This window comes from Tasmannia lanceolata, unplaced genomic scaffold, assembly GCF_043159265.1.
Source record: "Tasmannia lanceolata isolate RefF3 unplaced genomic scaffold, GAP_Taslan_0.1 ptg000018l, whole genome shotgun sequence".
Taxonomy (NCBI): domain Eukaryota; kingdom Viridiplantae; phylum Streptophyta; class Magnoliopsida; order Canellales; family Winteraceae; genus Tasmannia; species Tasmannia lanceolata.
This window is the reverse complement of record NW_027518695.1, coordinates 57,238,511-57,257,719: the sequence shown is the minus strand read 5'-3', so window position 1 is coordinate 57,257,719 and position 19,209 is coordinate 57,238,511. Positions and strand designations below refer to the sequence as shown.

Here is a 19,209-nt window from a genome sequence, read left to right as displayed (position 1 = left end):
GGTTATGAGTGACATGCTAATAGGTGTCTAAGTTCTTGTGGGCAAACACATGCATGCTACAGCTAAAGGTATAAAGTCTGCACAGGATAAAAAATCTAGAACTAGCAGCTAATCATGAAATGAATTAAGATACAATAAACGAAGTAAAGAATAAACAGAAATCCAGGCAGATAAAAGAAGAAACATGTGAACGAAGTAAAGAATAAGCAGCAATGCAGGCAGATAAAAGAATAAGCATGTAAGAAAGCCAAGAAATGAACACACACTATCATGATCCTATGTAAAAATCGATATACAAACATAAATCCCAAGCGCTAACAACAGACCTTAAGACTCTAATGCTTAAGCCCGAGTCCTCGGATGGTCTGATGTTCATCCAAAGAAGCCTACATATCCCCGCCTCCACGAGAATCAAGGCAACGTAGTTCTTCGCGCCTATTCTAAGCTATGATGCCTAAGACAACTAAACCTCTATCTTAGACTCGATCTAAACGACCGGACTAGTTATTAAAGTTTCTTGTACGATTATTTAAATTCCAGTGAATTGTGGATTTTAGGACACCCTATATGCCCTAACTAAATGCAGATTAGCCCTAAGCTAATGCAGGTGGTTCCTACAACCTATGTGTAACTAAGCTGTGCGTCCTAAGGAAAACAATTGGATCACTAACGCATCTTAGACCTAGTCATCAGTCGGCGATGTGAATCGCCAACTGACCGGACGGAGGCGCTCCTAGCTAGAACAAACTCCTAACTCTAACACAAACACACAATAAGCACACAACAAAAGACAAACTCCTAACTCTAAAACTCTCTATCTAGGACAAACTCCTAACTCTAGAGGAAGATCTTTGGAAAACAAGGTTTTGAAGAAAAAGGGTTAAATGATTTATTTACAAAGTTTGGCTGGACCTGGGATATGTATCCCAAGCTGCACTACGTACCTCGTGGAAGAGGATCAAGCCAACGTAGTTCGAAACGAACTCTCCTAACTAAAACCTAACACTTCAAATGATTTAACGATTTTAACGTTTTTCAAATATTTTTGAGTTTCAAATTTCTAATGTTTTTTGGATTTTAAAGCTTTTCCAATGTTTTAGGACCTTTAAATGCTTTCAATCTTAAAGGGAACACGCAACTAATACCACAAACTAGGACAAAGCCCTAAATCTAAAGGGGAAACCCCGAACAAGCAACTAGCGTCTCAAAGAGACGAACCACAACACGCAAAGAAGTGCCCCAAGAACAGAGAAAACAATCTAAGATCCCAAGCAGGGAAGGCTCTATATAACTGAGTTAGTCTCTAATGGAAAAACTCGTAACTAATAACACTAGGGAGGGAGTACAAATGAGTCAGAGACTCTCTAATAACACTACCAAGTCACAGACTCGCTCTAAAAGAGGAGGCCACTCTAACATGAGGCTAAGTAAGCCTCCTAAAGGGGAAACTCTCTATATCAGACAAGGCTTGTCTCCGAGACATAAATGACGTAAACATCTGATGAGACTGGGCAAGTCTCCTATATACAGAGGAGGGGTATGCAACTTGGACTGAGCAAGTCCCCTAAGGATGGGCTTGTGCTAGCGCCTTCATCGCCCTGGTCTTGCAATGACGAGGAAATCTAAAAATTAAAAGGATATCCAAAAGACTTAAAAAGTCTCGCCAAATAAAGAGGGGGACGCTACTAGGACTAAGCAAGTCCCCCTAAAGAAATGGGCTTGCTTCCTAGAATATGATAAACTTAATGCCCACCAGTGGCAAAATCTTATCCAGAATTCTCTTGCATTTAAAAACCTATCAAAGGATCCAAGGCAATCTATCATAAAATGATTACACGCGAGTACTAAACTACTTCGAGAATATTCACAGAGCTCATGTAATTATTCAAGTACTAGAAGTTCCTCAAAAGACACAACCAACATGTTCTCTCGTGAAAACAGCGGTGAGATAAACCTTCGAGTGTTTCACACCCTCACATATATTCACTCACAGCCACATGCATTCTCATAAGCACAATAATAAAACGTATGCAACAATCAACTATTTATCATCTGCTCCTATAGTTATTTGATTTGTCAAACAAGACTGCATTGATGTCACATCATACCCATGAAACATGAGAAACATCTAGAGTCAAATATTTAACAAAGCTTGTTTATGCAGTTATCATCCATGATACTTTGAGGGAAAAAAAATAGGACATTTATTTCAGGGATCACTTGAGCTGCTAATTTCTATTCCATTTAAAGCTATCAGATAAACAAGTGAGCAAAAGATATAGAGAAGATATTGCCTTATCAACAAGATGAATTATACGAGATACTTGACTCATGAAAGAATGCTGGCTACCAAAGCAAGATGACTATGGATCATTCCAATATCATTATCTACCCCTACTATTTGAAGTGCCCACGAGATATTCCATTATCCCAGTAGAGTTTATACCATGGGTGACCCCACTGAATGAAAAGGACAATACTTACACGCCTTGATGCTTCAACCATTAATGTAATGCATTAACAATGTCTATCCAAATTTCCAAACACCTATGGATCAGAATGTACCACCCAAAAGAGCATAACCGACCACATTTTTTAATACCCTTGAACTAGTATACAAATAACCATATATATTTTTTAATTCCTGAACAGAGATACACTACAAAAGAATACCTATAGCCATATTTCTAAACACCTTTGATAAAATCAAAACCAAAATATTTTACAGCCTCCCTGAGTGATTTTCATTTCCTTAATAACCAAGATGAATTTCAGCACAAGATTCAATTTCAAGGAAAACATTTTTGGAACAAAAAAAACTATCATCATTAAATATTATAACCGAAACATCAATAGCCTCATAAAGGAGTGAATATCCTGTCATGAGTTACATATACGCACATACTCAAACAGCTGACCTACTACTATTACAATGCCGATACTCAATCTAACAAAAGCATTTAATCTCATGATTTATGGTAGCACATACACTAAAACAGATATAGGACTCTCTCACCTTAACTCCCAAAATGCCCAACATGTTTATTTATTAATCATGCATCCACTTGTGAACTCAAATCTTAGCTAAAGAGAAAAACAAATAAATAACAATAAATAAATAAATCAATGCAATTAATCAGGTAAATAAAAGAATGTGAACATGATCCATATAAATGTAAAAATTACAGAAATAAAAGCATTACATAAACTTTTGTTTCCAGAGCTTTGCAAATTTACCTTTTAACTCACAGAAAATCACATCAATGATATCAAAACTATAAATCACAGGCTTAATGTTACTTTGGTGATTAAGAATTCATTTATACTATAAACTACCGAAACATATCAAATAAAATTACCTGGGAGGTGATGATGATGCCCAAAGACAGCAAATCAAACCACTTGATGACTTATTCTCTGCCTCCTTCAGCAATTTGAGAATAGAAATGTCAAAGCACCAAAGGTCGAATCAGAGCCCAAATTATAAGGAAAAACTCGATCTCTGAAACCGGCCTCCCCAAAGAAACTTGTGTTAGATTTCTAGAATTCCAGTAAGATCCAAATGAGAAGATGAGGTTCGGATTTAAGAAGGGTTCGAAAGCAGAAATCTGAGATTTGAGGGCTGGGAATAGCTAAATCCGATCTTGAATTTGCCGATGAGATGGCCGGAGAAGAAGAAATAATCGGGGAAGATGCAGCAGGAGATGGGGTCGGTGGTAGATGTTGGATCTTGGTGGCGGTGGTCGGGGATGGAGTATTGGCCGGAGTTGAAGATCGTGGCCGGAATGGGGTGGAGATGGGTTTAAGAGATCGAAATGGGTTTCTATGGAGGTGGAAGATGGTCTTGGTGGCTGGGTTGGGGTTAGGAAAATGGGTTTGATGGTAAGAGAGATGGAGGATGTGGATGGGTTATGGTGGTGTTGGTGGCTGAGGAAGTGGAAGAAGAAAAAGAAGGTGGTGTAGAGTGGCGGTTGAAAGATGGATCCGGCCGAAGATGATGTCGGAGAAGATGGCCGGCCAAAATCCCTCTCTCTCTATTTCTCTCTGTGTTTCTCCTTTTTTTCTGCAGATTTTTGCTAAAAAAAAAATAAAGCTGAAGAGGGTTTGATGAGACTTGAAATGGGTTTGGGAGGTGGAGGTGTTGATGGTGAAATGGGTTTGGGGTGATGGAGGTGGTTATTGGAGTGGATTTGATGGGGATGGGGTTTGGAGAAAATGGCTGAGATGGTGGGAGAAAGGAGAGGTTGGATGGGGCTTGCCGGATTTAATGGCGGCCGGCCGGAATTAATGGAGATGGGGGTATGGATGATGGGAGATGAAGATGAAGATAGAGAAAAGGGTGGGGTCGGAGAAGATGATCGGAGGTAGAGGGATGGGGGTTGTCGGATTCCGATAGGGGGTGGTCGGATTTAATGGTGGTGGGTAGAGGTGGGTTTGGATATTAGGGGAAATGGGTATGGAGGTGGAGGAAGAGTAGAAGAAGAAGGTGGTGGGGGGAGCTGGCCGGAGATGGTGGCGGATTGTGGTGGTGGTGCGGGCCGATCGGGTTTTCGGCCGGAGGTGATGCTGGGAAAGAAGGTGGTCGGAGGTGGGGGAGAAAATCTCTCTGTATCTCTCTCCCTCTCTGTATCTCCTTTGCAAAAATGATTTTTTTTTAAAACCCTAATCGGTTAGGGTTTTATTAGGTGAAACTACCAAAAATTCGACCCCCCTTTTTTCCTCTGAGACAACCACCTTTAGCGCATTTTTAATACGTTTTAACACACAGGGGGGGTGCCCATGAAGAAAACGAGAAATGATATATTTGATACCCCCAAACCTTCTAGGACAGCCCATTTGGCAAATTTAGGTCAACTATTATTCTTTAAGAGGCGGCCCAAGTAGAAAACAGGGGGAAAAAATTTGCAAAAATATCTTCTTTTGAAAAATGATCTCAACCATCCAAATCACCTTTTTATTCAATGGTGGGGATTTGGAGCTCTCTAACCACCTAGGAAGCTTCATAAGATTCTCCCATAACTAATTCTGTTGCACACTAATTCGCATACCCCGTGTTTCTCCCTGGACAACCAATTATGGAAAATTTGAACTGGTTTTCTAGATTCTTGCGCACCCCCGCTTCTGGATGAATCGCCACCCTTATTCCTACACTACACTGCTCTACAAATGTCATTCGCTTGCTAGGCAGATCACGGCGGATTTTGATGAAATTTTATGGGGCTTCTAGTGGGACCCTAACCTAGCTTGGGAACAAATTTGGGACACTAAAACACTAGTTTGATAGGGTTTTCATCCTACCGACGCTTATTAGGGTTCGGTCAAAATGGGGTGTCTACACCTAGTGGTTCCGGTGTATAAAATGTGGTTCCCTAGTGGTTCTAGGCTAGAAAATATGTTTCCCCACTGGTTCCGAGGTATAAAATGTGTTTCCCTAGTGGTTCCGGGGTATAAAATGTGGTTCCCGAGTGGTCACGGGGTATAAAATGTGGTTCCCTAGTGGTTCCGGGGTAGAAAATGTGGTTCCCTAATGGTTCTGAGGTATAAAATGTGGTTCCGTAGTGGTCCCGAGGTATAAAATGCAGTTCTTTAGTGGTTCCAGGGTATGAAATGTGGTTCCCGAGTGGTCCCGGGGTAATAAAAGTGGTTCCGAAAATGTGGTTCCCTAGTGGTTCCGGGGTAGAAAATGTGGTTCCCGAGTGGTCATGGGGTATAAAATGTGGTTCCCTAGTGGTTCCGGGGTAGAAAATGTGGTTCCCTAATAGTTCTGAGGTATAAAATGTGGTTTTGTAGTGGTCCCGGGGTATAAAATGCGGTTCCCTAGTGGGTCCGGGGTATGAAATGTGGTTCCCGAGTCGTCCCGGGGTAATAAATGTGGTTCCCTAGTGGTTCCGGGGTAGAAAATGTGGTTCCCTAGTGGTTCCGAGGTGTAAAATGTGGTTCCGTAGTGGTTGCGGGGTATAAAATGTGGTTCCCTAGTGGTTCCGGGGTATGAAGTGTGCTTCCCTAGTGGTTCCGGGGTAGAAAATGTGGTTCCTTAGTGGTTCCGGGGTATGAAGTGTGCTTCCCTACTGGTTCCGGGGTAGAAAATGTGCTTCCCTAGTGGTTCTGAGGTATAAAATGTGGTTCCAGACTGGTTGCGGGGTAGAAAATGTGGTTCCGTAGTGGTTACGAGGTATAAAATGTGGTTCCATAGTGGTTGCGGGGTATAAAATGTGGTTCCGTAGTGGTTCTGGGGTATAAAATGTGGTTCCCTAGTGGTTCCGATGTATAAAATGTGGTTCCGTAGTGGTTCAGGGGTATAAAATATGGTTCCCTAGTGGTTACGGGGTATGAAATGTCGTGCCGTAATGGTTCCGGCGTATAAAATGTGGTTTTCAAGTGGTTCCGGGGTATAAGATGTTGTTCCCTAGTGGTTCCGGTGTACAAAATGTGGTTCCGTAGTGGTTCCGGGGTAGAAAATGTGGTTCCCTAATGGTTCTGAGGTATAAAATGTGGTTTCGTAGTGGTCCCGGGGTATAAGATGCGGTTCCCTAGTGGTTGCGGGGTATAAAATGTGGTTCCCTAGTGGTTCTGGGGTATGAAGTGTGCTTCCCTAGTGGTTCCGGGGTAGAAAATGTGGTTCCCTAGTGGTTCCGGGGTATGAAGTGTGCTTCCCTACTGGTTCCGGGGTAGAAAATGTGCTTCCCTAGTGGTTCCGAGGTATAAAATGTGGTTCCGGACTGGTTGCGGGGTAGAAAATGTTGTTCCGTAGTGGTTACGATGTATAAAATGTGGTTCCATAGTGGTTGCGGGGTATAAAATGTGGTTCCGTAGTGGTTCTGGGGTATAAAATGTGGTTCCCTAGTGGTTCCGATGTATAAAATGTGGTTCCGTAGTGGTTCAGAGGTATAAAATATGGTTCCCTAGTGGTTACGTGGTATGAAATGTGGTGCCGTAGGGGTTCCGACGTATAAAATGTGGTTTCAAGTGGTTCCGGGGTATAAGATGTTGTTCCCTAGTGGTTCCGGTGTATAAAATGTGGTTCCCTAGTGGTTCCGGGGTAGAAAATGTGATTCCCTAATGATTCTGAGGTATAAAATGTGGTTCTGTAGTGGTCCCGGGGTATAAAATGCGGTTCCCTAGTGGTTCCGGGGTATGAAATATGGTTCCCGAGTGGTCCCGGGGTAATAAATGTGGTTCCCTAGTGGTTTCGGGGTAGAAAATATGGTTCCCTAGTGGTTATGGGGTAGAAAATATGGTTCCCGAGTGGTCACAGGGTATAAAATGTAGTTCCCTAGTGGTTCTGGGGTAGAAAATGTGGTTACCTAATGGTTCTGAGGTATAAAATGCGGTTCCGTAGTGGTCCCGGGGTATAAAATGCGGTTCCCTAGTGGTTCCGGGGTATGAAATGTGGTTCCCGAGTGGTCCCGGAGTAAAAAATGTGGTTCCCTAGTGGTTCCGGGGTAGAAAATGTGGTTCCCTAGTGGTTCCGAGGTATAAAATGTGGTTCCATAGTGGTTGCGGGGTATAAAATGTGGTTCCTTAGTGGTTCCGGGGTAAGAAGTGTGCTTCCCTAGTGGTTTCGGGGTAGAAAATGTGGTTCCCTAGTTGTTCCGGGGTATGAAGTGTGCTTCCCCACTGGTTCCGGGGTAGAAAATGTGGTTCCCGAGTGGTTCCGAGGTATAAAATGTGGTTCCGGACTGGTTGCGGGGTAGAAAATGTGGTTCCATAGTGGTTACGAGGTATAAAATGTGGTTCCATAGTGGTTGCGGGGTATAAAATGTGGTTCCGTAGTGGTTCTGAGGTATAAAATTTGGTTCCCTAGTGGTTCCTATGTATAAAATGTGGTTCCGTAGTGGTTCAGAGGTATAAAATATGGTTCCCTAGTGGTTACGGGGTATGAAATGTCGTGCCGTAGGAGTTCCGGCGTATAAAATGTGGTTTTCAAGTGGTTTTGGGTTATAAGATGTTGTTCCCTAGTGGTTCCGGTGTACAAAGTGTTGTTCCGTAGTGGTTCCGGGGTAGAAAATATGGTTCCCTAGTGGTTCCGGTGTACAAAATGTGGTTCCGCAGTGGTTCTGAGGTATAAAATGTGGTTCCGTAGTGGTCCCGGGGTATAAAATGCGGTTCCCTAGTGGATCCGGGGTATGAAATGTGGTTCCCGAGTGGTCCCGGGGTAATAAATGTGGTTCCCTAGTGGTTCCGGGATAGAAAATGTAGTTCCCTAGTGGTTCCGGGGTAGAAAATGTGGTTCCGGAGTGGTCACGGGGTAGAAAATGTGGTTCCCTAGTGGTTTCGGGGTATGAAGTGTGCTTCCCTTGTGGTTCCGGGGTAGAAAATGTGGTTCCCTCGTGGTTCGGAGGTATAAAATGTGGTTCCAGACTGGTTGCGGGGTAGAAAATGTGGGTCCGTAGTGGTTACGATGTATAAAATGTGGTTCCATAGTGGTTGCGGGGTATAAAATGTGGTTCCGTAGTGGTTCTGGGGTATAAAATGTGGTTCCTTAGTGGTTCCGATGTATAAAATGTGGTTCTGTAGTGGTTCAGGAGTATAAAATATGGTTCCCTAGTGGTTACGTGGTATGAAATGTGGTGCCGTAGGGGTTCCGGCGTATAAAATGTGGTTTTCAAGTTGTTCCGGGGTATAAGATGTTGTTCCCTAGTGGTTCCGGTGTATAAAATGTGGTTCCCTAGTGGTTCCGAGGTATAAAATGTGTTTCCCTAGTGGTTAGGAGGTATAAAATGTGGTTTCGTAATGGTTCTGGGGTATAAAATGTGGTTCCGTAGTGGTTCCCGGGTATAAAATGTGGTTTCGTAGGGGTCCTGGGGTATAAAATATCGCTCTCTAGTGGTTCCGGGGTATGAAATGTTCTTCCCTAGTGGTTCCGGCGTATAAAATGTGGTTTTCAAGTCGTTCCGGCATATAAGATGTGGTTCCCTAGTGGTTCCGGTGTATAAAATGTGGTTCATTAGTGGTTCCGGGATAGAAAATGTGGTCCCCTAGTGGTCCTGGAGTAGAAAATCTGGTTCCCTAGTGCTTCCGGAGTACAAAATGTGGTTCGTTAGTGGTTCGGAGGTATAAAATGTGGTTCCGTAATGGTTCCGGGGTATAAAATGTGGTTCCGTAGTGGTTCCGAGGTATAAAATGTGGTTCCCTAGTGGTTTCGAGGTATAAATGTGGATCCGCAGTGGTTCGAAGGAATAAAATGTGGTTCGAAGAGTCTAACTTATTGTTCCAATTGTGGTTCTAACATTCTAAAGTGGTTGTATCATTGTAAATGGTTGTTCATATATTAGTTTGTATTCAAATTTTATGAGGGTTTAATAATGGTTCTTATCCTAATAAGGTTTGCGAAAATGGTGGAAAGAAGGGCTTCTTTTATGTTACACGTTGATGGGTACTTGAAGGATAAAGTATCATTTGTGTATATTGGCGGGACGAAGATGTCTTTAATTGTGAATCGGCATATAAAATTTTCAGAATTTGAGTCTCTAGTTCACAAAAAAATTCAGACCACAGCAACCGGTATCTCACAATCTATAAAATGTCGATATGTCGTGGATCCATATCAAATCGTGTTGTACGAGATTCGAAATGATGATGACCTAGCTATGGTGATGATGCTTTTTGAGAATAGCCTCTTCAATTGTATGAGCCTGTACATAACCAAAGAGTACAGAGTAGGAGGAATTAGTTCTGCACCCATCCCCATCCGGAGGTAAAATATTCAGTCAGGTGGAAATTTTCATTCTTTGAACTCTCATTCGATTACACTATTAGGTGATGTGAAATTTGTCATTACTCAGGAATATGAGGGATGGAATTCAACATTATGAAGATCCTATTTTATATGGAAATATTTGTGAACCTTCTTCTCGTCCTCTTGAACCGCCATTGAACCTCATAAATAAATCCATCCGTGCAGCGTCAGCAACACCTAATCGAAATGACGTTGGTGGTCTGAAAAACATACAAATATTAGGCAGAATCCGAGAAGATACCAATATTCCTCGGAATCCGAAAAGATATTCAGTGGACTTGAACCAAGACTATGAGGACCCTATTTTTAATGAGACTGAGGAAAATACAACTCAACATATGAGCACTGCCATGTAATCTTCTAATTACTAATTACATTTACTTCGCCAGTTCTATGTTTCTCTCATACAATATTCATTCTAACGTACTCCCTACTGTGCAGGCACGATGCAGAGTTCAGCAGGGATTTCCATAGTGATATGCATGTTAGTGATGGCATTGAATGCGAGGATGGTAACAGTATAAAGGGTGATGATTCATTTGGTGATGATGACTTTGTTGAGGACAGTGTGCGCGAAGGTGACTTTGGTAAGGAATGGCAATGCGAAGCTGTATGCCCCCTCGTTGGTCTACAGAACGTTGTGGGCGACCCGTTGTGTAATACGTATAGAAGGGAGCGGTTGGAAGTAGATGAGATGGTTGTAGATGAATTAAATGAGGGACGTATAGGTCTTGAGGAGATCAAGGTGGGGGGAATCTTCCCGAATTTGAAAGTATTTAAGAACAAAGTGAAAGAGTACGCAATTGAACGGAAGTTTGTATTCGTCCCAGTAGATTCAAAGCCTACAAAGTATGATGTTAGATGCAAGGATAAAAGTTGCCCCTTCAGAATCAGTGGGAGAATTTCTTTGGATCATGTTATGGTAAAAAGGTTTGTGCCAGAGCATACATGCTCATGTACTTTGAGGGGTAATGACCATCCCCTTGTCACAGCAGCTTGGGCAGCAGACACCTGCCTTGGGTTATTTCCCTGCCCAGGAGACGTGAGGCCTACTTTGATAAGAGCATACATCAAGGATAAGTGGGGTATAACCATAAGCTATGTGAAGGCTTTCAATGCGAAGGTCATTATACAGGAAAAAATGTGTGGAAATGCCGAAGCGTCTTACCGCATCCTTCCTGCATATGCTGAAGAGATGGAGAGATGCAATCCTGGCACCATTATGTGTGTATATCGAAGTCGGGAGCTATGGACGGGTGGAGATAATACATTTTGTCGTTTATTTTGGTCATTCGGCCCTAGCATACGCGCCTTCAGTCGAACAATTAGACCACTGATACTAATTGATGGGACACATTTGCGAGGCAAGTATAAAGGAGTTTTATTGGCTGCCACTGCAGTAGATGGTGACGGTGGATTATTTCCGTTAGCATATGCAGTGGTTGAGAATGAGATGTATGAGAGCTGTCTATGGTTTCTTCGTTTACTCCGCCTAAGGGTGATACCAGCAGAAAAAAACAACAACGAATTCACTATTTCCTCTGGTAGGATGAAGGGTTTGCCTAGAGCTATAGACGAAGCATTGCCGGGATCATACCATAGCTACTGTATTCGTCACCTCAATGCCAATTTCCTGAAGACCTTTAAGAGCCAAATACTTTGCAAACTTTTTTCGAGAGCCGCATATGCTTTAAGGGAGAGAGACTATAAGGAGACGATGGAATGTATTAAAGCGAAAAATGCAAAAGCAGAGAAATGGATATCTGAGATTCCTAAAGAAAAGTGGGCTAATGTATACTTTAAAGGGTCCAGGTGGAATATGTTGACAACTAATGCCGCGGAGTCCTTCAACAACGTATTAAAGGGCGCACGGGAGTTACCGATCGCGGCTCTAGTCGATCACACTAGATGGAAAGTACAAGAGTACTTCCACCTTCGCCGCAAGGCTGCTTCTGAATGGAAAACGCATTTGACCCATAATGCAGAAAAATGGTTAGCCAGATCATGTCTGTATGGCAGTAAGTTTACACCCCGGCCGTGTAGTTGGAATGAATATGAAGTGATATCGTCAACTAATACGGATCGTGTGGACTTAGAGAAGAGAGCATGTACGTGTGGTCTTTTCCAAATTATGGGATTGCCGTGTGGGCATGCCATAGCAGCCATGGGAGTAAACAAGCTGGACAAATATAGGTCCTGCTAGGATTGGTTTTTGGCTTCAACTTATCGGACTACATATGACGACGTGATTCACCCTACTTTAGATCGCACACAATGGCCTGAGCCATCCCATGTTTTAGAAGTAGTGTTGCCACCACGAGTAAGAAGACAGCCTGGACGACCCAAAAAAGTACGAATGGAAAGAGGGCTGCAATTTGGACGACATCACAACTGCAAATCATGTGGGGAACCTGGACACAACAAAAGAACGTGCAAAAATCCCCCCCTTGTAAATCGTCAGTTAAATATGACGCCCATCGGTCCATCCGCACCTACAAAAAATAGGTATGTTCCATTATTACTCACTCGATACGATTTCTCTATCAAACCCATCATTTTATTGATTGTTGCAAGTTTTTCTTGTAGGTCCGGTGTCTCATTCGCACCTCCTTTCTTTGCTTAGGGATGGAGTTGTTGGTTTGTTTGTACAAAGTGGCATTGATTTTGGGACACTTCATACTGCACATGATATTTACTCACACAGAATTTGTATAAATTAAACGTTATTATAGACTTATAGTATTACATTGGTTGTACAGCTGATCGTGACTGTTGTAAAAGTGATCATTAATGTATCATTGGTATTGGAAATATCATTGGTTCGAAACATTCCCGAGTCAGTCGCCCCACATTGTTTGGATCATCCAAAGCGTTCATTTGATGGGCCGTCACATATATAGGGTGTGCTCAAATAATCAGGTCCATCGGATCATCGTAATCCTTCCATCTGTGGATGAACAAAGTGTACGTACGATTACTCGAAAGTTCGAACCCCGCGTCGGACTTCCGAATGAATTCCAGTAGAAGCGCAATTCCACTAGACTTCCGTCGGAAGCCCGATTAAATGGTCGGAATTCCGACTCGGAGTTGTTCGGAATTCCGAATGAAGTCCAGTGGAATGGCAACTCTACTGGACTTCGTTCGGAAGTCCGATAAATTGGTCGAAATTCCGACGCGGAATTCCGAACAACTGTTCGGACTTCCGAATTAAGTCCAGTGGAATGGCAACTCTACTGGACTTCGTTCGGAAGTCCGATAAATTGGTCGGAATTTCGAAACCATCGTCGGACTTCCGAATGAGTTCCAGCAGAAGTGCAATTCCACTGGACAACCGTCGGAAGTCCGATAAATTGGTCGGAATTCCGACTCGGCATTCCGAACAACTGTTCGGATTTCCGAATGAAGTCCAGTGGAATGGAAAATCTACTGGACTTCCTTCAGATGTCCTGACGTTTTGTCGGAATTCCGAGTCGGAAGTCCGAAAGCAGAATCGGACTTCCGAATGAGTTCCAGTGGAATTGCGCTTCTACTGGAACTCATTCGGAAGTCCGACGCTGGGTTCGGACTTCCGTTTCGGAATTCCGATAAAACATCCGGACATCCGAAGGAAGTCCAGTAGAGTTGCCATTCCACTGGACTTCATTCGGAAATCCGAAAGGTTATTCGGATGTCCGTTTCGGACGTCCGAACATAGTTTCGGACTTCCGACTGCAGACCAGTACAATGGAAAGGCCATTTCTTCCATTTCAGTGGACTTCATTCCGATCTAACACCAATTCAAATCCCAGTGTTTCGAAATGGGAATGGGGTTCGGAGGGGTGTATGGGGTCTTCATTACCATTGCTTGTGTTTGAAAGAGGGGGCTACCTTATACAAAATGAAACCTTTAAGAGGAGTTCGCCCTAATATCAAAACATTGTAGTGCCAATATCAGCGAAAATAATAAATTGCAGATTACATTTATAAATAGTGAGAGACCAATGGCGGAAAGAAAAATTAACACCTGCCTCTTGGTTTCATTCAACATAGGGACTGAAACAGAAAGTCCCAGCTGTGTCAGTTATGGGTTGAAAATAAAGATACAATCAACATTTAGAAGTTAAAACAAATAAAAAATTTCAGTGTGAACAATGAGTACTACTACTAAAAAAATCATATGAGACAATCTGTTCTGTAACATCCACGACTTCTTCAACTTCCACTTCTTTGGCTTCATATTCTTCCTCTTCATCACTAGCTTCGGCATCTCATGCAACTGTCTCCAGTGCTTCTCCCATCTCTCCCATTCTTCCTGCAACTTCTTCCGCTTCTCCCGATCCTGGTCACTCAGAAGCTTGCTATTGAAGGAGCAGATGTTGAAGCCATTCCTCATCCACTACTTCAAGTTGCCACTAACGCTGAAGAGAGCCAAGATTTGGAACAAGGCTTACCTGCAAACAAGCACAATTATCATAATGAATAACTACAACATTTTCATGTTTCCCAATTGTTTGAAAAATGTCCACTCACCCTAGCAGGTTGATTTCCTCCACCTACTTCTGGAACGAAGAGAGCAAGTATCGGATCAGCTGCCAAGCAATTGAAGTCTAATACATGTACAACCAACAACAATGTCTCCCAGGTAAGAATGTCAACAACTTATAGGGATACTGTCCCATAGACCCCATTCAACATTTCCGAAAGTAGCGAGAAGCTCGCATAGCCGTAATATCTTTCTGGGTGAAATCGAGGCTAGCGTCACGGGTAATGTATTCCATCTCTTTCAAAACGAACAGCCCACAGTTGTGGCTGCAAAAAATGAAGAATATATGCAACAAGAAGAATTAATCGTTTACGGAGGTTTCGTAAACTGAAGTAATTGCACGTAACGTACCTATTACCTTGTATGGGCCGATCGACCACTACATCAATGGGGAATGCACTTATATCAATGTCTTTGACCCTTCTGAACCATTTAACAAGGTAATCGACCTACAAATCAAAATTTCCGTACGTTAGGGCAGTAGTCAGAATAAAATTAATTAATAATTGGCCTACGAATCAAGTTAAGAGTAGTACTCACAAGGGGTTGCACCCTCCTAGAATCCGTGCGACTGTAAAGAGAATCGTAAAGAAGGAAGGTACGATGCCCCATATCCCACACTAGAAGAACCCAATGAACCATATCTATGTTAATTGGAATGAGTACTTTTCGTATCTCTTGAAGAGGGATGTTCTGTAGACGATTTACGAATTTGGAACATGCATCAGGACGTTCACATCTTTCGTCAAGAATAAGTTGCTGCAACCAGAAAAAGAAATATTAGAATTGCCCGCAGCTTCAAAAACAAAAACTATTACTTATAAGTGAATTTAATCTCACAGCTAGATGGGTAGTAAGGCAAATGCATGATCCCTTTTCTGTTGTTCGCAAACATTCGTCCCGCAAGTACAAGTAATCAGTATATACATTAACAATCTACAGAACAGACCATAGGTCAACGAGAAGGAATTTAAGAAGATATGTGTAGCAACGCATTATTCACTCTTTACGTTACTAACTGAACCATATAATATCTTACCGGAGATGATAACCACCCTCTACGATCGGTTAGTATAAGCAAGTCTTCTTTACAGATGTGGTCCCATCACTGTGAATGACTTTTTCACTGCAAATCCAGTAAAAAGTCACCTACCTCTATGGACCTTTGGTCATATAATTGTACTGAAACAACCTATCTATGAAATTAATCGGAGAAATTAGAATTCAAAAACAATGTAGGTTGTACGAAAATTTACCTAGGTTCTAGCGCTGCCAATGCATCCACCTTCATCGCTGCAGGCCCGGTGACATTGCAAAGAGCATAAATGCTTTTCCGGTTGCTTATGACATAAGGCGAACTGAGTGCTCTACTAGGTTGTAACTTCCTTCGACGTTGCTTCACATTTTTTTCAATGCTCCCAATCAGATTTCATCTTCTTTCTTATTTGATTTCTTACTCTGACTGAGGTTCAAATCAGGACTGTCAAGCAAGATAACCATATTAGCTGCAGCATCCCTGACATCCCGAGTAATTAGGCTATCAATAGAGATATGTTCTACGCTATCATCAACTAAATTTTTCCCCATATCATCTACAAAAACACCATCCCCTACTTCCCCCTTCGTAGTCACTATCTCGGCTTCCCCATCCATATTGTTGGCCTCTCATTCCCTCTTTCTCGTTATCTTCGTTGGGATATTATTCCCTGACTACAAACCTTCCCTCTTTCTGGAATCTCTCCCGAACAAATGAGTTTTTATCTCCCTCATTTCACGTTCAACTTTGGTTATCCTCTCCAACAATGAACTCTTTGTAACAGATTCATCTACTTCGGACTTCTCATGTGCCCCACTTCCTCTCCTACTCCTCCTCCTTCTTTCCATCCCCTGCTCTGCTGCTGTTGGCGCCATTGAATCCCCCACTACAGCCACAATTGGACCCATGCCATCCCCCACTGACCTCTTTGTAACGGACTCATGTACCTCAGACTTCCCATGTTCCCCTCTTCTTCTGCTACTTCTCCTCCTTCGTTCCCTCCTCTGATATGTCGCAATTGGCCTCGTTGGATCCCTCAGTACAGGCACAGTTGGACCCATGCAATCCCCCACTGCAACCACAATTGAATCGACTGAATCGCAAGAAATACTAGCATCGTCGTGTTGATCATCGACTCGAAGTAGAGATTCTTCCCTTGCCATAGCTTCGACCCTCCTAACCACATGGAATACATTCCATATTATTAATTACAAATATGATTGTAAAAATAATACGAAAGATATACAACGACCAACATGCATTATACTCTCACCTCTGAGGCTTTCACCGTCCCATGAAGAATACAGTTAATCAACTGTTGATGCTCCATCTTCTTCGTATTCATCTGAGCGGTCCACTTAAATAGACGCGGATACGCATGAGGAGAATTAGGTGCCCATAACGTGGTATGCTCAAAAAGCCATACCTGATATGAAACTAGATTAGATCCGCATAAGATAGAAAGAAAAAAACTATATGCAATGAATGGAAAATTACTTGTAAAAGGATAGAGCAACCCAATATATGTCCCTTTCCACGGAGTGCAGCATGTGAATCTAATGATCTGACCAAGAACTCATGAACGGGATAAGCCCATGCAACATTTCCTATAGTCTGCAAATCAATATACGGGAAGAGGCAAGAACAAGCCTTCTGGTCCCTCTACGCAAACAAGACAGTGCTGCAGAATAACAATATCAAATGCTTCACAGTCGACTTCACGAAGTCTTCTTCGTCTGAATCCATATCGGCATGAATAACCTTCACCACCTCGTCAAAGGTGGCGGTTGGAGCCCCAAACCTCCAACCATCCACAGTATCCCTGCTAGACCAATCAAATTGCGGCCTTTCCCCAATCATACTTAAACCTAATATTTTCACTACATCACTAACTAGAAATGGGAGTACGATGCCGCCCAAACAAAATGCTTTCCGTTTGGGATCCCATTTATTTACCATTGTCGTCAAAATCTTCTTCCGCAACTCCACATCTTCGAGGCCCTCATGCAGAATCAAATCTGTAAATGGGGTCTCCTTTATGAAATCCCTATGCACATCCCGTAACCGAATATTTTGTAGGGACTCGTGAAAGCATGACAGACAGCATCTAGATAAGACATATTTTGCCTGCAAAAAATGGCACTATTAAACAGTTGAGGTAGAAACACGAGGAGATGCAGACGGAAAATAGAACAGTTACTCACCATGACGAAGATGGAAATAATTGATGGGAAAGATCAACAATTTTCTTCACTTCGTCTGTATCTGTCGAAACCAGCAACAATCACTTCAAACAGAATATTAGTCTATTTCCAACCATACGTAAAGATCATCAACACCAAATATGACAACCGTAGCTAATCCCTTCAAATTTAAACAATCAAACATCGCTTCAAACAACATATGGCTCCCCAACTAATAGCAACCATAACAAACCGTACGAGACTCAAGCTAAACCATTCAAACTTAAACCACCAAAAATCACTTAAAACAACCATAGCTATATAGATACTTGAATCAAATTCATAAGAACCATCATAAACATACCATGCAAGCAAGACACAGAAATAGAACCATACTAACATTTCATCCATCCATCCATAATAACATATGAAACCCGTATATAACATAACATCCATCAATCCATAAATCAACCACAACAACCATAATAACATACGATCCATATACATGCCAAAAACAGTAAAGGAAAAAAAAATTGCACAACAACGGTCTAATGATCTGGGGGCAACAGACGGCGGACCAAGTTGGTGAGTGAAGAAACCTGCTCCGTGAGTGAGGTGACCGCTGTGCCGTAGTCCTGGCGGAGGGAGGTCACTGCCGTGGCGTAGTCCTGGCGGAGGGTGGAGACCTCGGTGCGTAGCCCAGTCAAAGATTGCTGAGTTGCCAATTGGTCCTGATGATGGGATTCTAGAAGCTGATGAACCGCGGTAAACTGCCCGTCAAGGTACTGACGATGTGCACGAAGCTCCTGCGCAACAAACTCCTGTGATGCAAAACGCTGAGCCGGCTGATGAGGAGGGGGAGCAGGGCCCTGTATATCAAGCTGCATGGCCTTTATAGTTTTAGCATTGAACATAGTAGAGGGACTAAGGCGTTCTTCACCACCTTGTATTAACTTCTCATGGTTGAAGACATGCGTGAGAAGCATCCTGAATGGTAGACTAGCCAAGGCCTTCGTCCTCGTGTCCTCCATGAACCTAAGGAGGATATAGCCAAGGTGAAGGGGCGTGCCGCGAAGAAGTCGGTGCATAATAAAAGCCTCAAAAGGCCGGACCATATCAGCATTGCCTCCGCGAGGCGTGATATTGCTCGTCAGAATCTTGTGTAGGACTTTGCACATAGGGCTGAGGGAATTGTACGATACGTTGGGTGACCCGTCAGTAGGTGGGCCTTCGCAACCAAGCTCCCCATAGGCGGCGACCGGATCATGTATACAGGCACTAATGTCATCCATATTACCGGGCCAAAAGTAGATTTCGTCGCCTGTGGTGGGAAGAAAGACAACTTCACAAAACTTTTCAACTGTAATATGGATGGTTTTATTGTTTACTCTGGATTGGAACACCTTCAAATCTCTGTTGAATCTGTAATTGGCATAGAATTGCTTGACGAGAGTTGGGTATGAGTCACAGTGAATTTCGAGAAAATTGACCCATCCAAAGGCCAGAAATAAGGGTTTCACATTAAAAACTTCGACATCTTTAAAAATGACTTTCCTACCTCGGAGTATGCCCTTCGTTTCTATACGACCGAGGGACCCAACCTTTACATCTGCATCCTCATTGCCCATATCCTCGTCAGAGGCAGGAGGACTAGGGGAGGGCTCACGGATAGCCTTCCCACGCCGTTTGAGAGTGGAAGACCCTTCATCTACATTCACATTCTTCTTTC

The 19,209-nt window shown here is 42.7% G+C and overlaps 1 protein-coding gene across 1 annotated transcript; it reads right to left on the bottom strand.

Moving 5' to 3' along the window:
- Window positions 1–14,130: 14,130 nt before the first annotated feature.
- LOC143850512 (uncharacterized) lies at window positions 14,131–15,552 on the bottom strand. The gene is made up of 8 exons (XM_077359754.1): window positions 15,518–15,552; window positions 15,354–15,387; window positions 15,102–15,197; window positions 14,802–15,020; window positions 14,613–14,710; window positions 14,412–14,527; window positions 14,249–14,325; window positions 14,131–14,169 (listed from the first exon to the last, which is right to left on the bottom strand). Exons 1-8 carry the CDS (start codon window positions 15,550–15,552, stop codon window positions 14,131–14,133), a joined length of 714 nt encoding a protein of 237 aa, XP_077215869.1.
- Window positions 15,553–19,209: the final 3,657 nt, after the last annotated feature.